Source organism: Arvicanthis niloticus, chromosome 1, assembly GCF_011762505.2.
Source record: "Arvicanthis niloticus isolate mArvNil1 chromosome 1, mArvNil1.pat.X, whole genome shotgun sequence".
Classification (NCBI taxonomy): domain Eukaryota; kingdom Metazoa; phylum Chordata; class Mammalia; order Rodentia; family Muridae; genus Arvicanthis; species Arvicanthis niloticus.
The window spans coordinates 139,346,647-139,370,995 of NC_047658.1; the positions used below are offsets into that span (position 1 = coordinate 139,346,647).

The window sequence follows — 24,349 nt, forward strand, 5'->3', positions numbered from 1 at the left end:
TTTATTTCATAAACCTTTAACACATTGCTAAACACAGTATAAGAATGTTATAAAGAAAACCTGCCTTTGCCACCTGTGTACTAATCCAAATCACAAAAATTACTATGCTGTTTAACTTACAGAAAAGTCATGTATTTGCAACTAATCACAGGAGGTGACAATCTGCGGCGGGTGCTCTATCCTCAAGGAGAAAATAGAGGTTCAGGAGAGGTTCACATCACATCCATAGCCTGGATGACAAAGGCCTAACTTAGCACATGGCCTTCCTGCTGTATGGCTCCTTGTCCCTACAGCACCTCTTTTCCCTCCCTATCAAAGCCCTGCCACCGCTCAGTCCCTGAGGGAGAGCATTAAAGCATCCTTCCACCTTCACACCCACTATCATTTCCTGGTGATTGGTGTCTGAGCTGAAAAGAGATGGGCAGGCTTTTCTGGTAACAGTGGGAAAGAGGAAGAAAGGCAGGAGAAACCGAAACGTCGTGAGAACAGTAAACCGTGGCTGCTAGGGTGCTTGTCACCTACCTTCACGATCCCAGAGACTAAGTACTGAAAGGTCCGGTTGCTGAACCCCTCACTGGCAAGGATATAGAGTGTATATTGGAAATACCCTGCTGGGCCGGAGTGTGTATGAATGGCACTCAGGATAACGTTGTCTCTTCGATACAGAGAGCCATATTTACTCTGTAGTCTCTTCAGGACCTTGAAGGAAAACAAAACATAGAGCTAAGAAGAATCCTATAGCATCTCAGCAGGAAGGGGGCTTCTGAAGAGCTCTAGCACTGATCTGTCCCGCCCTCTTCCCTTTCAGCTGGCCCCTCCTTCAAAGCTGCTCGTCATAGTAACAAGTATAATAATGACGACAGCAGATGCTATCATTCTGTAGGGCCTTGCTTGCTACATGCAAGCACAGACACGGCTAGGTATTTTATGTACCTTATGTTATTTTAAATATTCAAAACCCCAAGAGTAGTTATTATTAACCCCGTTTTTAGCTGACAACTCTAATACACAAGAGTTGGTTTTTCTACTAATCTAAAGAGCAGTGGAGGCCAAACTCCAGGCCCAGGTCTCTCTAACCAGAACTCTTATGTTTTCCTCTTTTGAAATTTACTGTTTCTTACAGATCGAAATATAGTAGGTCTGACCCTCCACGGTGTTTGATTACGATGAAAGAGAAAGACAAAAATAATTATGCACTGGTATACCACCTAGAGATGAATTCTATGCAGGAAACATGGCAGGGTAAGGAGAATGGTGGTGGGTAGTAGTGAGTAGAGGTCTTCCTGACGAGGGGCTCTGTTTGGCAGATGTTTAAATGAAAAGAGAGAGGCTACTTCTCTTGTCTGTAGGAAAAGCATCCCAGACACAATGGGCAGACCGCAAAACCTTGCTTTGCAAGATGAAGACCCCTTTGTTCTCTAAGTTGGTCTATAAGAAACCACCTATACTATGTGTGAGGCCACCCCAAGAATCCAGTGGAGAACTCATGGAGGAAAGAACCCTCCTATCAGCTGTCATAGGGCAGGCATATGAGTGCGAAGCCATGCCATTCAGGACTTAAACAAACAAACAAAACAAAGCTCACCATAATCATACCAGATCGGTACTGCTTTGAGCCACTAAGATTTTTAATTTCATTGTTTAGCAATAGATAAGGGGATTTTAGTAAATGTTCATTACCTTAGGCAATCAACACACACACACACACACACACATACGTACACACACACACATACGTACACAACATATCAAGAAAAATACTGAAAAATGTAAATGTCACTGAGTAGCTAATTATGATCCATTTGCTGCTATTGTTGCTTCTATGCGGCATTTCATTAAAATGATCCCAAAAAGTGTCAGTCACAAAGCAACCACTAGCAGTACCTCCCCTGAGATAGTGCAGTCCAGTTTCAGCATGCCACTGGTCTAACAGCTTATGTGATATGCATTTAATATGCAGAGATGTCAATTTACCCCCTTCTTCTTTAATGAGCTCTAGCGGCCTTCCTCCAATAATGTGGTTAAAAAAAAAAAAAGACCATGTAAAATATTTCACCTCATTAACCTATCTATGCCCCAGGGTTACCATGTGTGACAGCTATTTTTAATGTCAATTTGCTACAAATTAGAATTACCTGCCACTCAGCTAGAGTGATGGCTCAGTGGCTAAGAGCACTTACTGCTCTTGCAGAGGAGCCTATTTCAGTTCCCAGCACCCACATGGATGCTTGTACCAGTCTATAACTCCAGTTCCAGGAGAGCTTATGCCCTCTTGGAGCTCTGCAGGTATTGTACACATATGGTATGTATACATAAATGTAGGCAAATATTCACTCACATAAAATAAAATAATATAAAAAATAAAAGAAATAAATCTAAAGGAAGAGAAGGAGAAGGAGGAGGAGGAGGAGGAGGAGGAGGAGGAGGAGGAGGAGGAGGAGGAGGAGGAGGAGGAGAAGGAGAAGGAGAAGGAGAAGGAGAAGGAGAAGGAGAAGGAGAAGGAGAAGGAGAAGGAGAAGGAGAAGGAGAAGGAGAAGGAGAAGGAGAAGGAGAAGGAGAAGGAGAAGGAGAAGGAGAAGGAGAAGGAGAAGGAGAAGGAGAAGGAGAAGGAGAAGGAGAAGAAGAAGAAGAAGAAGAAGAAGAAGAAGAAGAAGAAGAAGAAGAAGAAGAAGAAGAAGAAGAAGAAGAAGAAGAAGAATTTACTGAGTAGAGACCTTAACTGAGGATTTCTCTGTTGATGATAGAACCGGGTTTCCAAGCTTCTATCATTGACTGACAGCTAGCGGCTCTCCCAGGACACAACAGGACCTCAGTGACAGAATAGGACTGCTTAGACACCAAGAAACTACCACGTTCTTGTTCTCTCTAGTTTGAGGCAGTTACTGTGGGTCTGCCCACTCCTACTGCTGAGGCTCCCCACCACCAGGACCCAGTTATCACCAGGTTCTCAGCCCCTCGGCTATAGAGAAACTGTTGTTGCTGTCTCAACAGAAGGTGATTTAATAAAATACATGTTTTTCTATTTTTCATGCTGTCTGCCCTGTTCCTCTACAGAACCCTAACTAATACGTCATATTCACATAAGCAATACTATGGAAAGAGAATGGCAGTTTATAACTAGCATCCCTCTGACCAAACAGCCCTCAACTCCATCCAAGCAAGTTTCTGTGTCTCTTTTGTTTAACTTTAACTCTAGTCCCAAGGCCTCATCCCTCCCATACATTCCTCTAGATAGTAACTACCATGCTTACTGAGAAGAAAAATCTATCAGAAAGAAAGATGAGCACCGTGGAGCTGAATTAAAGTCAAAGGCCACAGTTCTCAAGAGTTCTCCTCTAGGACAGGGAAGTGGGAGAAGACAGAGTCAAGTCTAACACTCCACACATCCCTAATAAATCCTAACTTAGAAGTTTAGACGTTAGTACATTTCTTTATGCTGAGTCAAGAAGTGAGTTCTTAAGACAAATACTATGAACCTTGGATTTTAGAATAATAAACAGCTCACATATATCTTAACCCACTGCCTCTGATAGAGATTTAAGGGAAAAGAAATTAAGCACTGACTCTATATCACAAGCCTGCAAATAGCTGTTATAAGCAATCATGTTCCACTTCAAGAAAAGAAGGCTGTGTCCGCCCAGAGCGAAGTGGCCACAGTTCTTGTCTATTTCTCGCTTCTCTGTCTTCTCTTCGGCTGGAACACTCTTGGAACAGGATCTGAAGAGCATGAAAGACAGTCTGTTTTCCTGTCCCACCTCACAGCTTACAGATTATCCCGATCTCCATTCAGCACTGAAAATGTCATCAGTCTTAGATGGAGACCCGACCTAAAACCACACTTCATAAATACACTTAATGCTTATGCTTAACTGTCTTCATTTTTCTTCTACGTTTCCTTAGACTGACTTGTGAAAACTAAGTGGGTTGGTATAAAGGCTTTCCTCTTGGGCCTCAGATTGCAAGGGGGGTAAAGACAGCAAAAGGTGGTTAAGTCAAGGCCACCTAAGGGCATCTAGATTCTGACCCATTAACCTCTCAATACTTCTGTTTCCATCTGTCTGTCGTTTTGCTCATGACTCTGCCATTACCAACCATCTTTGATTGTTCAGAAAAGCAGTGTGGTGCAGTGGTAATGAGCACAGTGTATGGCACCAGGATGCCTAAGTTTGGATCCTAGCTCTGACAATTCCTCACCACACACCTTTGGCTAAGTTACTTTATTCTCTGTAACTTGATTTCTCTCTCTTTCTGGTCCCAATATAATAACATCTCCTTCAGAGAGTTCAAGGGTTGTTAACATCCATGGGTTATTCTGAACAGTGCCTGGGTCACCATGATCACTACTGTTAATTCCATTTATCCCCAAATCATCTTCATATCTTACCATCTTGTAGTTTTGCTCTTATCCCATTGGATTCAGACTAGTTTCATGTGACATACAGGAAATGGACAGGAAGAGTTTGGCAACCCCTCCCAAGCTCTAACTTCCCTTTTAGCCTTCCTACACCTCCTACAACTTCATCATACTATACATTTTCTGTTTCACATACCTCGTATGACCACTGTCCTCTTATTGATACCCTTACCAATTGAGTCTCCACGTTAAAGAATCTACTAATCTGTGACTTTTCTTCTAGTTGCAAGTAATTTTAATCTAAATGAAGCCTCACCACCTAATTAAACATCCTCCATAAAACTGTCTTTATGATACTTCACTCAAACATTGTCCAAGATTCCACATTTCCCACATAATTGAAATCTATTTAGCATCCGAGGGTCTCTGTGGTTGTGACCATTGTACCATCCAGGTCCATCTCTATATACATGACTCTATATGTTCTGCCTTTCCCTCCCTTTCCTTTCCTCTATATCCCTCCCTTCCAGCCCTCTGTGTTTATTCTGCCCCTTACTTTGCTCTCTCCCTATTCTAGTTTGTCATCTATTGCTGGAATAAAACACCACGACTAAAAGCAACGTGTGGAGGAAGGAGTTTATTTTAGTTTAAGTTGCGCTATATTATGAGGTTAGAGGAAGAATTCAAGGCAGGAACCTGAAGGCAGGAACAGAAGCAGAGGCCATAGAGGACTACTGATTACTGGCTTGCTCCTCCCCTCCCCCATGGCTTACTTGGCTGGATTTCTTACATAATCCAGGACCATCTACCCAGGAATTCTGCCCATAGTAGGCTAGCTTCCTCCAACATTAATAATAAGTCTAGAAAATGACCCAACAGACTTAGAGACCACTCAGATAAAGGCATTTTCTCAATTGTGGTCCCTTCTTTCTAGATAACTCAAGTTTGCATCAAGCTGACAAAAAAACTAACCAACACACTCCCTCTCCACTATAACCATTTGGAATTCTGCACAGTGAAGTATGATTTTTACTATGCTTTCCTGGTTTTCTTCCTCTACATGGCCTTGTCTTCTTGTGATAGTCTTAAAAGACTGTATATGTTCATCCTACCTCAGTAAATAGCCTTAAGCATCATAGTGAGACTTGGTCTCAAAACAAAACATAGTGCTAAAGTTTAACTTGCCTAAGTTTAAATATGGGTAGACTTGCTTAATGAACAGAACAGAGTGATTGTGTACAACTGCTGAAAATGAGTTAGAAAACCACTGTCATCCACCCTGCAAAAATTTGGGACGATTGAGCAAAGGCCTGACGCTTCCTGCCAACAAGCTCATTAGTGAGCCATCTTGCGCGTGGACCTTGCAGCTTTCATGTCTGTTCTTTGCCATCCTTATAATTGTAAGAGAACTCATACCAGAACCATGAAGCTAAGCTAGTCCTGAATTTCAGCTCCACAAAGTAAGTAAGATGCTGAGTATTGCTGTTTTAGGCTACTTTATGGTGGATAAAATACCATACGAAAATAGATAACTACTATGGAACTAGGCTCCAGTGACTGACAGCAACCTGTACACTTCTGTTACAATCTTTCCCCTAAGACTTGACTCGACTGTACAGAGGACATGGACTGACACTCCTTCAGTTGTGTCCTCTGCAAACACTAGCAAAATACCATAAAGGAAGCAATAGAGCCAACTTTCCAACTAAAAGAACAAAGTCTTTCTTAGTTGGATGTACCATAGCTAGTAAAGTACTTGCATGGTATACAGAAATCCCTGCATTCAATCATCAGCACCACATCAACCACAAGTAAGCCTGTTGCTCATGATGTAGAGGCAAAAAAAAACCTGTAAGTTCAAAGTTATCCAAGCATATGCCAGTGAGTTTGTGACCAGCATGGGCTACATGAGACGCTGTCTCAAGTAAATGGGATGGAGCTAAAATCTATTTCAAGAATGCAGTTTTTCACAACCCAGCTCTACTATTTGCTAATAACTGTCTTAATTTTAGGAGGTCACTCACCTTCTCTAGAATTTGGCTATTTTATCTGGGGAAAATAGCAGAGCCAGCTCAGGGATTAGTTGTTGGCATAGGACAGATGAAAATACTTAATTCCTGCCTCTGCCTATCTGCATGAGGGAGAGGGTTCCACTACAGTCCCAAGAGTGGCAGCATCAGGTGGTGTCTTCAGGCCATGTCATCACTACCCACTCCACACAGCACAGCAGTAAAGTGTTCAACAAAAAAGACTGCCAGAGGGCTGGTGAGATGGCTCAGCAGTTAAGAGCACTGACAGCTCTTCCAGAGGTCATGAGTTCAGTTCCCAGCAACCACATGTTGGCCCACAGCCATCTGTAATGAGATCTGATGTATTCATATGGGTGTCTGAAGACAGTGTTCTTACATATAATAAATAAATTTAAAAACAAAAACAAACAAATAAATAAAAACCCTTTGGGCCGGAGCGAGCGGGGCCAGACCAAGAGGGAAGGGGAGGGGGAAAAAATTAAAAAAAAAAAAAAAAAAAAGAAAAGAAAAGACTGTCAGAACTCAAGCCTGCATGACTGACACCTGATCGCTGCTCTTGTTGGTGTTACACTTCTCTGCTGCATTTCAGTCCTCAACTGGTTCTTTACAGGCATTCTCGACTGCGTGAGAACTCGAGGAAGATGTCATGGACCAGTTGGTGCTCTGAGATGCCTGACAAGAATCACTACGTGAGAACACATGATAACGCAAGTGGAGCATAGCAAGCTTTCAGAGAGCATTTGCATTCATAACGATGATGAGCTGTCAGCATAACTGAAAACATGCTTTGAAAAGGAACACTTAAGACTGCAGTAAGGAAGGGCATCTGCCTGTATGATTATTTGTCCGGCTGTCAACACCTTACTTTAAAGGTAGGAGATACTCATTAGATGAGAAAGCAAGAGTACAGAGTTCCTGTCAAGGACGTCCACAGAGTCCTTTCCAGTCCCTCCTTGTATCACTCACCTCCAACCTGAGTCGTTGGGAAATCATGCATAGTTCCACGCTCACAAATGCCATTCGATTTGACCCATCTGGATCCGCGAAGATAAAAGCACGGCTGAACAGCCTGGTGAGAAGACCCCGTGCATTCTGGCCATTTTTGCCATAGCCCATCTAAAAAGAGAGAAAGACATTGAAGTTCTTCAGGAGCCAGGCACCATCTTACCAGAAGAGACTGCTCAGAGACACACAAATGAAATATCGGTATGACACTGTGATTTAGTGAAGTCGTGTGTGTGTGTGTGTGTGTGTGTGTGTGTGTGTGTGTGTGTGTGTGATTTGTGTTTCCAAAAATGTAAAGAAACTAAAACCATGATAGAGACTTTGGTATTTGCACAGAAAAAAAAAGAAAGGAAAAGTACTGATCAAATTGGCAATCTTCTGTGTGGGGAGGGCAGGTGGTTGCACCCTCAGGAAACTTCCTAAGTCTGTAATGGGATGATTTTCATCTAAGGTTTTATAAGGAAGGCACTGTGTCTCCTTCCTCCACCAAACTCGGCTTTTTACCAGTTCATCATTCTCTAGCTAAGGCAAGTAAGATCTCATGCACTCCTGTTCCACAACCCTTCTTTCACCATATCCAAAATGAACAAAGAAACAAACACCACCTATTAAAACTACACCCAGGTCTTCCAATGGCCACCTGTATTCTTTGTCTTCCCACCCTTGATTGTTCATTTAGGGCTCACAGTTCAAGCTTATTCTTCGGAACAAACAGCTGAGTATACTAAAGAGTATTTGCTAGAAAGAAACAAATTCCAGCAGGAACAAACACCACTATTAAAACTACACCCAGGTCTTCCAATGGCCACCTGTATACTTTGTCTTTCCACTCTTGATTGTTCATTTAGGGTTCACAGTTCAAGCTTATTCTTCGGAACAAACAGCTGAGTATAATAAAGAATATTTTCTAGAAAGGAACAAATTCCAGCAGACAACTTCTTGTTCTAATTCCTTAGGCAACCATCAAGGAAAGTGGAAATTTCCTCCACTGGCATGGTGGCTGTCAATAGGCTGCCTCTGACTCATGAAAGTCCATGATGCTGGCCCATTATAGATTTACAGCTTTAACTATCTTTGTCTGTCCTGGCATCACAGTACATGCCTTTAATGCCAACACCTGGGAGGCAACCACAGGCAGATCTGTATGAGTTCAAGGTCAGCCTTTTCTACATAGTGAGTTCTAGGCCAGCCAAGGTTTATATCACAGAACTTTGTTTCAAAAAAATATATTTAAAAATAAAAACAGGAGCTCTAACAATCCCAGGATTGTAGGTGAGGAGGCCATGACACCCCCAACCCCCAAATAAGGAGGAATTGGGACACTAGGGGACCAGGAATGCTGTCCAAGCAAGTGGCACTGGTTCCTTCCAGTCTGTGCGGGAGCCCTGAGCTGACCTAGGGCATCAGCTCTGAACCCAATCCAAGAACACTCAGAGGAGGCTGGACTCCCAGGAGCTCTAACACACCCAGAAACATAAGATACTAGGATCACAAGATCTCAGGAGCTTGGTCACACCAGAATTTCAGGATCACAGAAGCAACCTGACTCCAAGGAGCTCTTACACCCTGGATCTCAGGATCACAGGATCATAGAGACAGCTGGACTCTGAGAAGTTCTGACACAACCAAGATAACAGAAGAGGCAGGCACCAGTCAGAGACAGTGAGTGCAGGTAGCACTAAAGATAACCAGATGGAGAAATGCAAGCACAAGAACATAAGCAACAGAAACAAAGGTTAGTTGGCATCATCAGAACCTAGTTCTTTCACCATAGCAAGCCCTGAATACCCCATGACATGGGAAAAGCAAGATTCTGATTTAAAATCACTTCTCATATAGAGAACTTTAAGAAGGACATAAATAACTCGCTCAAAGAAACACAAAACACAGGTAAACAGGTAGAAGCCTTTAAAGAAGAAACACAAAAATCCTTTAAAGAATTACAAAAAAACACAATCAAACACGTTAAGGAATTGAATAAAATGATATAGGACATAAAAAATGGAAGTAGAAACAATAAAAACAAATCACAAAGGGAGACTACCCTGGAGATAGAAAACCTAGGAAAGAGATCAGGAGTCACAGATGCAAGAATCACCAACAGAATACAGGAGATAAAAGAGAGAACCTCAGGTGCAGAACATAACATAGAAAACATTGACACAACTGTCAAAGAAAGTGCAAAATGCAAAAACCTACTAACCCAAAACATTCAGAAAATCCAGGACACAATGAGAATACCAAACCTAAGGATAATAGGTATAGAAGAGAGCGAAGATTCTCAATTTAAAGGGCCAGTAAATATCTTCAACAAAATTATAGAAGAAAACTTCCCTAACCTAAAGAAAGAAATGCCTATGAACATACAAGAAGCCTACAGAACTCCAAATAGACTAGATCAGAAAAGAAATTCCTCCTGTCACATAATAATCAAAACACCAAATACACAAAACAAAGAAAGAATATTAAAAGCAGTAAGGGGAAAAGGTCAAGTAACTTATAAAGGCAGACCTATAAGAATTACACCAGACTTCTCACCAGATACTATAAAAGCTAGAAGATCCTGGACAGATGTCATACAGAGAATACAAATGCCAGCCTAGGCTACTATACCCAGCAAAACTCTCAATTATTATAGATAGAGAAACCAAGATATTTCATGACAAAACCAAATTTACACAATATCTTTCCACAAATCCAGCCCTACAAAATATAATAGAGGGAAAACTCTGACACAAGGAGGGAAATTATACCCTAGAAAAAGCAAGAAAGTAATCTTCTTCCAACAAACCCAAAAAGAAGATAGCCACACAAACATAACTCCACCTCTAATAACAAAAATAAAAGAAAGCAAAAATCACTTTTCCTTAATATCTCTTAACATCAATGGACTCAATTCCCCAATAAAAAGACATAGACTAATGGACTGGATATGTAAACGGGACCCAGCATTTTGCTGCATACAGGAAATGCACCTCAGTGACAAAGACAGACACTACCTCAGAGTAAAAAGATGGAAAACAATTTTCCAAGCAAATAGTCCCAAGAAACAAGCTGGAGTAGGCATTCTAATATCAAATAAAATCAACTTAAAGCCAAAAGTTATCAAAAAAGATAAGGAGAGACACTTCTTACTTGTCAAAGGAAAAATCAACCAAGATGAACTCTCAATTCTGAACATCTATGCTTTAAATGTAAGGGCATCCACATTCATAAAAGAAACTTTACTAAAGCTCAAAGCACACATTGCACCACAATAATAGTGGGAGACTTCAACACCCCACTGTCATCAATGGACAGATCATGGAAACAGAAACTAAACAGAGACAAAGTGAGACTGAGAGAAGTTATGAACCAAATGGATTTAGCAGATATCTATAGAACATTTCATCCTAAAACAAAAGAATATACATTATTCTCAGCACCTCATGGTACCTTCTCCAAAATTGACCATATAGCAATCATCCATCATGATCAAGTAGGCTTTATCCCAGGAATGCAGGGATAGTTCAATATACAAAAATCCATCAATGTAATCAGCTATATAAACAAACTTAAAGAAAAAAAAATACATGATCATCTCACTAGATGCTGACAAAGCATTTGACAAAATTCAACGTCCCTTCATGGTAAAAGTCTTGGGAAGAACAGGAATTCAAGGCTCATACCTAAACATAGTAAAAGCAATATACAGCAAACCAGTAGCCAACATCAAACTAAATGGAGAGAAACTTGAAGCAATCCCACTAAAATCAGGGACTAGACAAGGCTGCCCACTCTCTTTCTACCTATTCAATATAATACTCAAAGTCCTAGCCAAAAGAATTAGATAACAAAAGGAGGTCAAAGGGATACAAATTGGAAAGGAAGAAGTCAAAATATCACTATTTTCAGATGATATGATAGTATACATAAGTGACCCCAAAACTTCCACCAGAGAACTCCTAAACCTGATAAATAACTTTAGCAAAGTGGCTACATATTAAATTAACTCTAACAAATCATTAGCATTCTTCTACTCAAAGAATAAACAGGCTGAGAAAGAAATTAGGGAAACAAGACCATTCACAATAGTCACAAATAATATAAAATACCTTTGTGTGAATCTAACCAAGCAAGTGAAAGATCTGTATGACAAAAACTTCAAGTCTCTGAAGAAAGAAATCGAAGAAGATCTCAGAAGATGAAAAGATCCCCCATGCTCATGGATTGACAGGATTAATATAGTAAAAATGGCCATACTGCCAAAAGTAATCTACAGATTCAGTGCTATCCCCACAGAAATTTCAACTCAATTCTTCACAGAGTTAGAAAGAGCAATTTGCAAATTCATTTGGAATAACAAAAAACACAGGATAGCAAAAACCATTCTGGACAATAAAAGAAATACTGGAGGAATCATCATCCCAATCTCAAGCTGTACTACAAAGCAATAGTGATAAAAAAAAAAAAAAAAAAAAAAAAAACCTGCATGGTATTGGTACAGAGACAGGCAGGAAGATCAATGGAATCGAATTGAGAAGACCCAGAAATGAACCAACACACCTATGGTCACTTGGTCTTTGACAAAGGAGGTAAAACCATCCAGTGGAAAAAAAGACAGCGTTTTCAACAAATGGTGCTGATTCAACTGAAAGTCAGCATATAGAAGAATGAAAATCGATCCATTCTAATCTCCTTGTACAAAGCTCCAGTCCAAGTGGATCAAGGACTTCCACATAAAACCTGATACACTGAAACTAATAGAAGAGAAACTGGAGAAGAGCCTCAAACACATGGGCACAGGGGAAAACTTCCTAACAGAACACCAATGGCTTATGCTCTAAGATCAAGAATTGACAAATGGGACCTCATAAAATTGCAAAGTTTCTGTAAGGCAAAGGACACTGTCAATAAGACAAAACAGCAACCAACAGATTGGGAAAAGATCATTACCAACCCTACATCAGATAGAGGGCTAATATCCAATATATACAAAGAACTCAAGAAATTATACTCCAGAGAGCCAAATAACCCTATTAAAAAATGGGGTACAGAGCTAAACAAAGAATTCTCAACTGAGGAAATTTGAATGGCCGAGAGGCACCTTAAGAAATTTTCAACATCCTTAGTCATCAGGGAGATGCAAATCAAAAGAACACTGAGATTCCACCTCACATCAGTCAGAAGGGCTAAGATCAAAAACTTAGGTGACAGAGATGTTGGCGAGGATGTGGAGAAAGAGGAACACTCCTTCATTGTTGGTGGGATTGTAAGCTGGTACAACCACTCTGGAAATCAGTCTGGTGGTTTCTCAGAAAACTGGACATAGTATTACCTGAGGAACCAGATATACCACTCCTGTGCATATACCCAAAAGATGCTCCAACATATAGCAAGGACACATGCTCCACTACATTCATAGCAGGGTTATTTATAATAGCCAGAAGCTGGAAAGAACCCAGATGTCCTTCAACAGAGGAATGGATATAAAAATGTGGTACATTTACACAATGGAGTATTAATCAGCTATGAAAAACAATGAATTCATAAAATTCTTAGGCAAATGGATGGAACTAGAGAATGTCATCCTGAGTGAGGTAACCCAATCACAAAAGAACACACATGGTATTTATTCACTGATAAGCGGATATTAGCCCAAAAGCTCACAATACCCAAGATACAACTCACAGACCACATGAAGCTCAAGAAGAAGAAAAACCAAAGTGTGGGTGCTTCAGTCCTTCTTAGAAAGAGTAACAGAATACTCACGGGAGCAAATATGGAGATAATGTGTGGAGCGGAGACTGGAAGAGGGACCATCCAGAGACTACCCCACCTGGGGATCCATTCTATGTGCAATCACCAAATGCAGACACTGTTGTGGATACCAGGAAGTGCATGCTGACAGCAGCTTGATATACTGTTCTCCTGAGAGGCTCTGCCATAGTCTGACATATACACAGTCAGATGCTCAAAGCTAACCATTGAACTGATTCAGGGTCACCAATGGAGGAGTTAGAAAAAAGACTAAAGGAGCTGAAAGGGCTTGCAGCGCCATGGGGAGAGTGCCAATACCAAACAACCAGCGCTCCTGGGGTGGAGGAACCCAAGGCTCCAGCTGTATATGTAGCGAAGGATGGCCTTGTTGGGCATGAGTGGAAGAGGAGGGCTTTGGTCCCAAGAAGGCTGGATGTCCCAGTGTGGGAGAATTCGAGGGCAGGGAGGTGGGAGTGGGTGGATGGATGGGGGCACACCCTCATAGAAGCAGGAGGAGGGGGGATGGGATAAGGAGTTTCCAGGGTTGGAAATGGGAAAGGGGATAACATCTGAAATGTAGATAAATTATCCAATAATAAAAATTTTAAAAAAATATATAATGGAACTGGCTATTGCAGTGGAGCATTTGAGACTTTTTGTCAACAATTTAATTGTACTCATATTACTGGGATTGCTTATAATCCTCAAAAACAAGGGTCTGTAAAAGGGGTCCATGGAACTTTAAAACAATATTTTCATAAAATATAAAGGGGAAGGTATATCTCCATACACCACAAATTTATTTAAGTCATGTTCTTTTTATTTTAATATTTTTAAATTTGGATGCAAGGAACTTTCTGCTGTCTATGGCACCCGACAACAATGCATACTTATGCCTAGGTAAAAGGGAAGGATCTACTTACTGGCATATGGCATGATCCCAACCAAATATCTAATGTTGGGAAGAGGGTATGTTTATGTTTTTTTTTTTTTTCTGCAGGATGCTGAAGGAGCATGACCGCTGCCAGAGTGATGAGTGAGACATGCTGATGCCAAGACAAAGAATAATGCTGACTTGTGAACTTGCTGAGTGCCCTGACAATGGTGACTGGGAAGCTGTATTGGATATATGTTCCAGACCCATCTTTGATTGCCTATATCCCAGATGGGACAAGCTGCCTTGCCTCAAGTTTTTATACCTTGTAGAACAGAGAATCAAAAAGAGAAGTTATAATGACTCTTGTATTTTTCTTAAATGTGACCAGTTTTTCAGACTCAATCATGGACTAGTCTATAAATCAATCCAATATTGGAAACAACAGTCTTCATTTGGAAGGCTGGTTCTGGACATTTTCAGAGACATATTTGGAAGTTAGCTACAGTTCTCTATGACATTATATTAGCAAGAGATAAAGTTGGGACAGGATCTGGATTTCAAACAAGTATCAGTACATGTGTTAAGGCTCTTTTCATTGTCAAGTTAAAATTACTTTTGTTTCTTCTACATTATTTAACATAAGTTTCATTGATTGTACACTTTCTAATCGAATTAGTGTGTTGAAACCTGGCATGTCTGTTATGGAAGTCTATCATCCAGCTTTTGTTTTAGTGTCCTGAGTATTACAGAACCATGGTATTTTGAAAAAAAAAAAAAAAAAAAAAAAAAAAAAAGCTTGCAAGTACTGGAAGAAATGAATCAGGCTTAAAGCAGAAGCAAGAGGGTAGTGGACTTGATTATTGCTGGTATAACAGCTTCAATTACATTAACTGCTAGCACCACTGCTTCTACAATTGCTTTGACACAAGAAGTTAAGACAGCTACTCTTGTTAATCATTTAGCAAAAAAAAAAAAAAAAAAAATGTTACTAATGTGTTGAGTATACAAGAGGATTTAGATAGGCATTTGGAACAATGGATTGATGCTCTTTATCCTATTCAAATTATTGGAAGGAGGTTCAGAGTTTAAGAGTAAGGAGCCATCTTGAGTGTCATGCCTAAAACAATTGAAATAGTGTTACTTCTAAAATATACAATGATAGTCATTATAATTAGGAAAAAGTTTAAAGACACTTGCAGGATATTTGGCATAATTCTAACACCTCTCTGGATATTTTGACTTTGCATAGTGAGATTATGAATTTAAAGAATGCTGCTCTGCTGACCGTTGATGCAGCAAATGCTGCTGATAAAATTACCCATGGCCTGAGGACAGTATTTCTATTTTGGCCAAGCTTCAAGAATGGCATATATAGTTTAATCATGCTAGTCCTTTTTTTCCTGGGAATGCTTTTGTTCATGCCCATCATGTTAAAGCTTGTCTTTAACAACATCAGCAGGTTGGTAGCCTAAGTACATGACTTGCAACTGGAAAATGACTCCGAGACAGATATTAATTTAACAGGCTGGCAAGCCAAGGATGGGTAAGATTCTGCACAGAGCCTTACCAACCTAAGACAGAAATGCATTGGTTTGGATAATGCATATTCCACAACAGGTAAGGAAGGCATTCTTGTCAGAATGACCTAAGACAGGCTCAGTCTTGTTTATGAAATAAAAAAGGGGGAGAGGCGGAAAGCTTTTGGAACTGCTAGGCAGGAATCTGACATTGACCAAGGACAAGGAAATGGGCTGCTTGGCAGGAATATGATAGTGGCCAAGGACAAGGAAATAGGCTTCAGACAGGAATCTGACATTAGGCTAGAACAAAGAAATAATTTCAGGCAGGAATCTAAATCTTAGGCTAGAACAAACAAGTAATTTTAGGCAGAAATCTAAATATTAGGCTAGAACAAAGAAGTAGGCTTCAGGCATAAAAATGACGTTGGGCTAGGACAGGGAAGTCGGCTCAGATATTTTGGTCATCCTGATAAGCCCTTAGAAATAATGATCATGGGAGTGATCACGGAACTTTGTTTATTGTCTTGCTTGTTCTTTGACTATTTGTGTTTATTGTCTTGCTTGTTCCTTGACTATTTGCATCTGTTGTATTGTTAGTCCTTCAACCTAGAACTAACCTTAATACTTGAATGTAATTAAAATGATATAAAAGTAAAAAGGAGAAAGTGAGATGGAATAGGGGGTTTCTGGGGGGGATGGGGAAAAGAGTTGGCATCTGAAATGTAAATAAATATAATATCCAATAAAATTGCTTTGAAGAAAAGAAAAAAATAAAATAAAAACAAACAAGGAAAAATCTATACTTGTCTACATTGTACAAGTAGGATATTTACAGTACCAAATCTTCAGAGATTTTTCTGGCCTTTTATCACAGAACTATAAAATAAAGAAGGTCAGTATATATGGGTCCACCCACAAAATTGTTTGTAATTAAATTTTAAAAATTAGTTGTCCTTATAGGATAATATTCTTAGTACTGGGCAGCAACAATGTCGACCAAAAAAGAAAAAAGAAAAAGAAAAGCAAGAAAGAAACAATGGTTATATAATAATCAGGAATAAAAGATAACAAATAAAACAAGTACTTGTTTTATGTCTTCTTTAAGGAGCCAAGCCATCTACCTACCAAGTTGATATCTGACACTTGTCCTGTGCAATCAGCTCGCCCAACACCAATGTAGTAGCCAGTGAAGTTCTGAAATGAAGGAAAGTCTGGAGCTTGTGTAATTGGAGAGGTCTGGATGGTCGTGGAGCCCTGAGTGGTTGGAAACCAGTGATTTCCTGAATCTAAAATCAGAACAGGATATTTGAAATGCAACACTTCATCCCACTTACTTCCTGAAATCAGGTAGAAGACATAGTTTCAAGTCCCTAAGGAAAACTTTTCATATTGTCTCTCATTTTTTACTTTTGCTTGGTTTGGATTGGTTCATTTCTTTCTTTTCTTTTCTTTTCTTTTCTTTTCTTTTCTTTTCTTTTCTTTTTTATTCTTTAATTCCTTTTTACAGTCCAGTCTTCATCTTCTTCCTGGTTTGTCCCCTGTTATTTCTTAAGACAGGGTCTTAAATTATGTAACTCAAGCAGCCTTGGAACTGGAAGATCTCCCTGCCTCTGTCTTCTATATGCTGGGGCTGTAGGTACAGTCCACCACTCCCAGTGTTATGCACTGGATTGTATATAAACTGGAAAGTGAGAAATGGGAGCCTATTTGAAATCATAAATCGAAGCACAGCTTTGCTTTTGAACTAGTGACGTTTTAAAATAATAAGTGAGGTCTTTGCAAAAGTGTTTTTCACCTTCGACTTCTCACCAGAATTTCATTGGCACCTCATCCACATCACCTCCCCTACTTTTCTATCCTAGTCAAGCAAACCATGTACAAAATACTAGCACTCAGCTCCTAAGTCCAGCCACTAACTTGGACTTCTTCCATTGTCTCCAGACTTCCCACTGCTCTCTCCACAAGACACTGTCCACCACTTCTTTCAGAGCTGGTCCATCTCTATTACCCCTACAGGGAGCCTAGTTCCTCATGGAAGATGCCATTCAGTTGTGAATTCCCCTCTGCTCCTCAGTACACTAAGGCCTTTCATTAACGCAGCTTGAATCATTGTACACTTGGTGACATAATTCTACCACAATTTGATTATTCTAATATATGTGTGTGCTTTTATATACATATATTTCATACCAACTATGTGTATCTATACATGTATGTACTTATAACATACAAACATATATGGATTTCGGGGGATGAAAATTACATAGAAATTAAAAGGCAAGTGCCAGACACAAACTTCTTGGCTTGGAATCTACTTCTATCACTCATTACCCAAACAGATCATGTAATCTAAATCTCTCTGACTTCCTCATCTATAGTAAGAAGAGGTTAATGTGTTTCTTAGTATAGTTTTGAGTGGTAACTTTGTGGATACACTGTAAAGGGTTGGAGCAGTGCTACTATATAGCTTTGACTTTCCTTATAGCTGGACATTTTGCATATACATTTGCTTGCCTGTTTTGCTACCATTAGACAGTAGCCAGGTATAGTCAACGCATCAGAGGACAGTTCCACAGGCCTTGGCAGTCAGAAGTACTTAGAGAAAGGGATTGTCTGATCTCTTCTGAGATTCCAGAACTTTGGAACTGAAATTTTAGAGATCAACAACTCCAACTGTAACCAGCCTGGCAGCAACGAAGATATTATTAAGAGGTGCTTAATAATGAAGATATCTTTAAGTGCCCCACCCCATGGCTATTAGCTATTAAAACAATGGGCCCTAAGTCATTGGAATTTTCCCCCAAAATTCCATGTTCTAAACAGGAAATGGATGGGAACATGATGCCAACCAGGGCTGGGCTGAGAGTTTATCTCCTAGAGGAGATTTCATGTAGTTCTAACACTAGTCAAAGCACTTCGCAGAGACAGACTAGAACTGAGACCAGGTAAGGATCCCATTTTGTGACCAAGCAGTTATGCATACCACTTGCTCTCTATTTAAAACTAAACCTCACGTCAGGTGGACTTGGAGTGGGGGTGGGGGGGATCACTGACCCTCTTTGTTCCTCTGCCCACTGAGGCTGTATTGAACATAAATCTTTTTGTTTTTCACTATGACTTTGTCTCTTTAAGGATGAGTAGCCGAACATAGCTTGATAGTGTTTCTAGGGCCCAGGCTTGGACCCTCACAGTTCTTCTAATATAACCTCCTCATGTTTATAAATAAGAACCCTGAAACCTGAACTTGAAGAAGTAATTTAACTAAGACTTCACAAAGAACATGTGATGAATCTGCTACCCAGACAACCTCAAATCAGAACAGGGTATTCCTGCAGCTGCATCTCAGTGGGGAGTTGAACCCACAGACATCTCTTGCACAGCATCAGATATTACAGGGAGAGAAACATACTTTTGCTTTTTCTACATTGCTGCCAACATCACAGTACATGTGCCAAATGTGATACAGACTAAGACCAAGCCTCATAGAAAGAGCAAGCTCTTTACAATCCTGGGATTACAATGTGTGAAAATGTATCAACACTAGAACGTTATGAATATTTTGTGAAAGTTAGATGAAAAACTAACATAGAATTCTTATTAAATTACACAACCCCCAGCACATCTCCCCCCCCCCAAGAAATGCAATAGTACTGCTATGAGAATATACTGTGGCTTCTGATAATCTCCCAAGTCTCCATCTTATTCTCTAATATTAGGAGGCATGCTGAATGAGCAACACTAAGTCCTAAGGATAATTTTACTTCTAGTGGTCCAAGAGTCTGCTTTGATCACCACTGCAACAGACAACCCTTACTCCTTTTTATTTACAGAGAATTCAGAGTATCAAGACATGGCAAGGAACACACTGCAAAAATTAAGAGGCTACAAATGGGGAAAGTTCCATCTCCTTTGTTACTTTACCTGAGGCGCTCTCTCTCTCTCTCTCTCTCTCTCTCTCTCTCTCTCTCTCTCTCTCCCTTCTCTCCTCTTACCTCCCTCTTTAATTTGATCTAAACATCCAACCCTCACCTATCTTCTCTGTTCAGTTAACAGTCATGCTCTAAAACAAAGGCTCCATCCATGGCCCAATGATAACAGTAGATAGAAATGCACTCTAGGCCACATTCAGAACTAAACTTGCCTCCAGTATTGCAACAGGGAAAGCAATATCTAAATGCCACAATTTCTATCTCCTCTCAGAAACTTTGGGTGAGTTAAGATTAGATATGCTATCATGATAAGGTGTACCTTGTTTACAGAAATTGACAGGCCCTTGGAGGGACTGGGTCTGAGAACCTGGCATTACTGTTTTAGGGTGGTTTGTTTGGCTGGTTTGATTTGGTTTCTACTTTGCTCCCAGTAGAAGAATAAGCCAATTAACAGGCAGGTAAAGATTGAAGGCTTAGTATTGAAAGGTGTACTTTCTAGACTCAAAGAACCTTGAACTATGAGTGCATCAACAGAAAAACTAAAAGGATTTGTATAACTGTGTTATCTAGTTATTGTGGGCAAAGGTGGCTGTGATAAAAGCTGCTATCATTGCAGAAAACACAAATAGTGCAGTGGAAGACAGCCATCTCAGGCCGCCCACAGGCAGCTGCAGAAAGGCGCCATTGCTAATCTTGGTGCCGCCCAACAATCTAGAAACATCCTACAGTCCCAGAGTGACATTCAGAAGAGCCTGAGACACTTGCCTTTGTTGTTTTCAATGGTCCCACTGGTGACGAACAGGAGGGTGAGAAGGGCCACCGTAATGACTGTCATTATTACCAGAAGGAAAATGAGGAACACCTCCAAGGTAGAGAAGGTTCGCTTTGCCATTTCTCCTAAGACACAAAGATGGTAGGAGAAACACGGGAGGAAAAGAAATTACAGATTAACAGGCATGCACTTCAAACTGTCCAAGACTAACTAAGCAATCACGGCTTGTCCATTTCAGTAGACTATGCCAAGGATGGCAAGCACAAAACATACTTACCTCTGTCTCCATGTCCCAAGTCCTTAGAAAATATGACCATTAAATAAAAGTACTCTTTCTGAAAAGCCTAGATATGGTTTCCAAATCTTTCTCAGTACAATGGTCCTCTTGGCAACCACTCCTATGATTTGACACTGGCACCTGAAGTAAAATTCATTGGCATTCCTTAACTATATCATACTGCTTCTGTTTATGGCAATGATACTATTTATGGGTCTATACACAGGTCTGGGCTGAGAATGCTTTCATAGGGTGACTGATACATAACACACTGCTTGTACTTTGCAGAGGGCTAGCTGGCTCAGAGTTATATTCTTTGCTTATGAACTAAGTAGAATTATCTTGTCCAGGGGCTAGAAAGCTGGCTTGATGATAAAGGGTATTGACTGTTCTTCCAGAAGACCCAAGATCATCAGCACCCAAGTGGAGGCTCGCTACCATCTGTAACTCCAGTCCCAGGGGATCTGACACTTTCTTCTGGTTCCTGTGGGTACTAGACATGTAAGTGGTGCGCAGGCATACATGCATGCAAAACACTCATAAAGTAAAATAATTTAAAACAATTATTTATTTATGAAAACAGGGTCTCTTTATGTAGACCAGGCTGACCTTAAACTTACACAGATCTACTTGTCTCTGCCTCCTAAGTGCTAGGATTAGAGAAGTGTACCACCATGCCCAGCTAAATTTATTTAAAATAATAAAATGATGATGATGATTATGATAATGTTTTAATTTTTTCTTGTCCAAATGGAAGTGAAACCCACTGCATTACATTCAAACTCTGTTGGCACCTTCACTAACTGCCTGGTACAGAAGAGGACACTGGTAGCTCAAGCCAGCAATTAGTGAAAAATCTTTCTTTCAGTGATCAGAAAAATGTCACATAGTTTACAACTCCTTTGTTCCACAAAGTAGTACTTTATCATTTTCTTTAAAATGTTTTAGAAGAATTTATCACCACTCAATGTGACTTCAGGATTTAAAAAAAAAAAAAATCCAATACAATGGTGGTTCTCAACTTGTGGGAGGCAACCCTTTTGGGGGTAAAACGATTGACCCTTTTACATGGGTGGCCTAAGACTATCAGAAAACACAGATATTTATATTACAATTCATAACTGTATCAAATTATACTTATAAAGTACCAATAAAAATAATTTTATGGTTGGGGGTCACTACAACATGAGGAAGTATATTAAAGAATTAGAACCTGTATTAAATTAATTAGAACCTGTATTAAAAGTTAAGAACCAATGTTCTACACTATAACAAGAAGAATTATAACCTGGTGTTTTAAAAGTAAATTCTGAAGTCTAACTATAGAGTTGAAATCTCTTACTTTCTCCTTACAGGGAACTCATAGGAAATTTTTAGGTATTCAACCTTAGGTATGCGGTGATCATTTTAATATCAATGTTATAGAATTTCATAAAATGCTATGCTATGCTATCTGTATTACTTCTTTGGTTGCCTGAGATGTAATTAAGTGCTCAAATGACAGTCTTTATCATTACATTTTAAAACAGCAAAACTGGACACCTCTCCCAAGTTCAATGTTAGAGGGTTATTAAAAACCCAGGTGAGATTCTTCAGAGCAATTTTTCATTAAAATTTTTCTTGATTCATTTATTTTACGTGTGTGAGTGTTTTGCTCTCATGTTTGTATGTGTAACACATGTATGCCTGGTTCTTAAGGAGATCAGATGTCAAATTCGTCAGAATGGGAATCAAAAATGGCTGTGAGCCACCATGCAGGTCCTAGAAACTAACTATACCAAGAACAAGAACTCCTCACAGCTGAGTTGTACCCGGTCTATTTTCTTAGCCTGCACTTTAGAAAACTCACGAAGGCATACAGAATTGAAATCCCAGGACTTGGCCTCAAAGTAAGTCCTTTCAGGCTAAGATGCTGTTCACCTACAAGTTTCAAAGGAGCTAGAGATATTAGATACATTCTGTAGGCCCAGACAAGGGTTTGTTTTGATTTAACGACAAAATTAACAGTATCATCATCAGATTCTCTGCTAGGGTAGAATTTACACTTATAAAATCTGAAAGTTGACATTTACTCAAATGAAGTGTTCAAAATATGGCAGCAACGGCTCTCTTTTGGGTGTGCCAGGAACGCTCTAGCTTCTAATCCCTGCCTATGGGCCTAATCCATCTAAATCACTTCCTGGTTTCTGTAAGCATTGGATTTTGCAATCTTTGGACTAGAGGTGAAAAGATCAACAGTGGCAGAAACTTCTGAGTTGGAGAGACCTGGGAAGGGACAAAAGATGGGCACACATTTTCTTCTTACTGAGATGTTTTCCCCTTCCTTATGGTGACTACCATCACCCCTCAACACAATGGTAGGGCAACCTCAGATCTAGGGCAAGACTAATGAGGTCTATGTCCTGGTCCCAATTCCTTTCACCAGTCTCAAGAATGAGAAATCACATTTAAAACATGCCTCTGAACCTCTGATACGGAAGGACACTTACCTGTCACTAGCTGCTGTTTCCTGTAGTGGACCTTAAGCCCATTGTACTTAATACCCTCTTAAAGCTTTATTCCTAGGTGCTTCTTCTGAGCCAAGATGAGGAACAACTGGGCATCTCAACCCTAGATCATCAGAACGAAGACTGTATATATAAATGTAATCACAGCTTGTCTATGAAGCACAGATAATGTGTGTGTGTGTGTGTGTGTGTGTGTGTGTGTTTTGTATGTATGTTTGTGTATGTGTGTGTGTTGTATGTATGTGTCTTGGTTTTACAGTACCAACCCTCTATACAAACCAATAACTCACTTGTTCTAACCTCTTACTTGGACTTGACTGGTCTACTTCATATGCTTCCCCACTCTATCTGCTGGGATTGCTTCTAATACATTACCATTCTTTTTAAACTGCTTTATCTGACCTTACAGTCCTTTTCAGGAATCAGACTTTTGATTAGCACTGTTTATTCCTAGCATTAATGAATATGACTTCGAATAAAACATGAGGGCAGATGTCTTGTTCATCCTCAGAATGCAGACATACCATGAGGCACTGCATCTTTTACTGTAACTTAAATGACTCTAGATTTCATAATAGCTCACGAAATCAGTCAGACTCCAGCAAGCTTACACAAGGATCCATTTTTTATGGTGACAACGATGAAAACAAATAAACAATTTGACACAAACAGGCTTCCAAAACTATGAAAGAGGTGAAACTCCTAGATTGTATCCAGGTCTAGATGACAAGATGAGCTATGGCTCCTTTTCCATCTCTTTTCATTAAAAAATAGAATAAAAAGTTACTCTTACCTGACTCTGTGAATCAAAGCAAGTGTTCACCTCCCACGAGAGCAAATGACCATGCAGAATCTTGTGCCTTGTGCCTTGCAGGTTGCCCAGGCTAATTTCTCAATGTGTTTCCAAATCTACTGAGGAGAGATTTCATAGTCAAGTCCAGGAGCATTAAAGTCCTCATTAGCATACGTGCAGCCACAGTAGGAGGTTATGACTAAAGTACATTGATTAAAGAAAGCTTACATGCACTCTCCTGAGCCTGCCTGCTATTGGAGGTAGACAGTGCAGAAGGCCTGTTAGACTGAAGGTCATTTCAATCTTAATGCAACTTTTCCAGTATAACAAGTTCAGTGGCAGACCTGCAATCCAGATTATTAAAAAATATTCATCTGCTATATTTATTCATCCTGTGATCTGGATAATGATTGTTGCTGGACATGGGTGTGCGCTACAGGAAGCACTGAGTAATACATATTCCTATTTCAGAATAAAGCCGTGATTTTAGTAAAATGTAAACAGTCCAAATTAAATAAGAATGTGATTTGTGTGTGTGTGTGTGTG

The 24,349-nt window shown here is 39.9% G+C and overlaps 1 protein-coding gene across 4 annotated transcripts in view; it reads right to left on the reverse strand.

Moving 5' to 3' along the window:
• Asah2 (N-acylsphingosine amidohydrolase 2) overlaps positions 1-24,349 on the reverse strand; it is a 101,580-nt gene that overhangs the window by 46,336 nt on the left and 30,895 nt on the right. For 2 of the 4 annotated variants that reach the window (XM_076919070.1, XM_076919065.1), the window contains exons 3-8: positions 23,804-23,919; positions 22,993-23,113; positions 20,220-20,351; positions 16,651-16,811; positions 7,351-7,500; positions 523-699 (exon numbers count right to left, since the gene is read on the reverse strand). In XM_076919070.1, coding sequence (XP_076775185.1) covers positions 523-699; positions 7,351-7,500; positions 16,651-16,811; positions 20,220-20,346 — 615 coding nt within the window. In that variant the 5' untranslated portion in view covers positions 20,347-20,351; positions 22,993-23,113; positions 23,804-23,919. Of the gene's footprint in view, positions 1-522; positions 700-7,350; positions 7,501-16,650; positions 16,812-20,219; positions 20,352-22,992; positions 23,114-23,803; positions 23,923-24,349 lie in introns of all 4 variants that reach the window. The other 2 variants (XM_076919079.1, XM_076919075.1) reach the window with 2 other exon arrangements.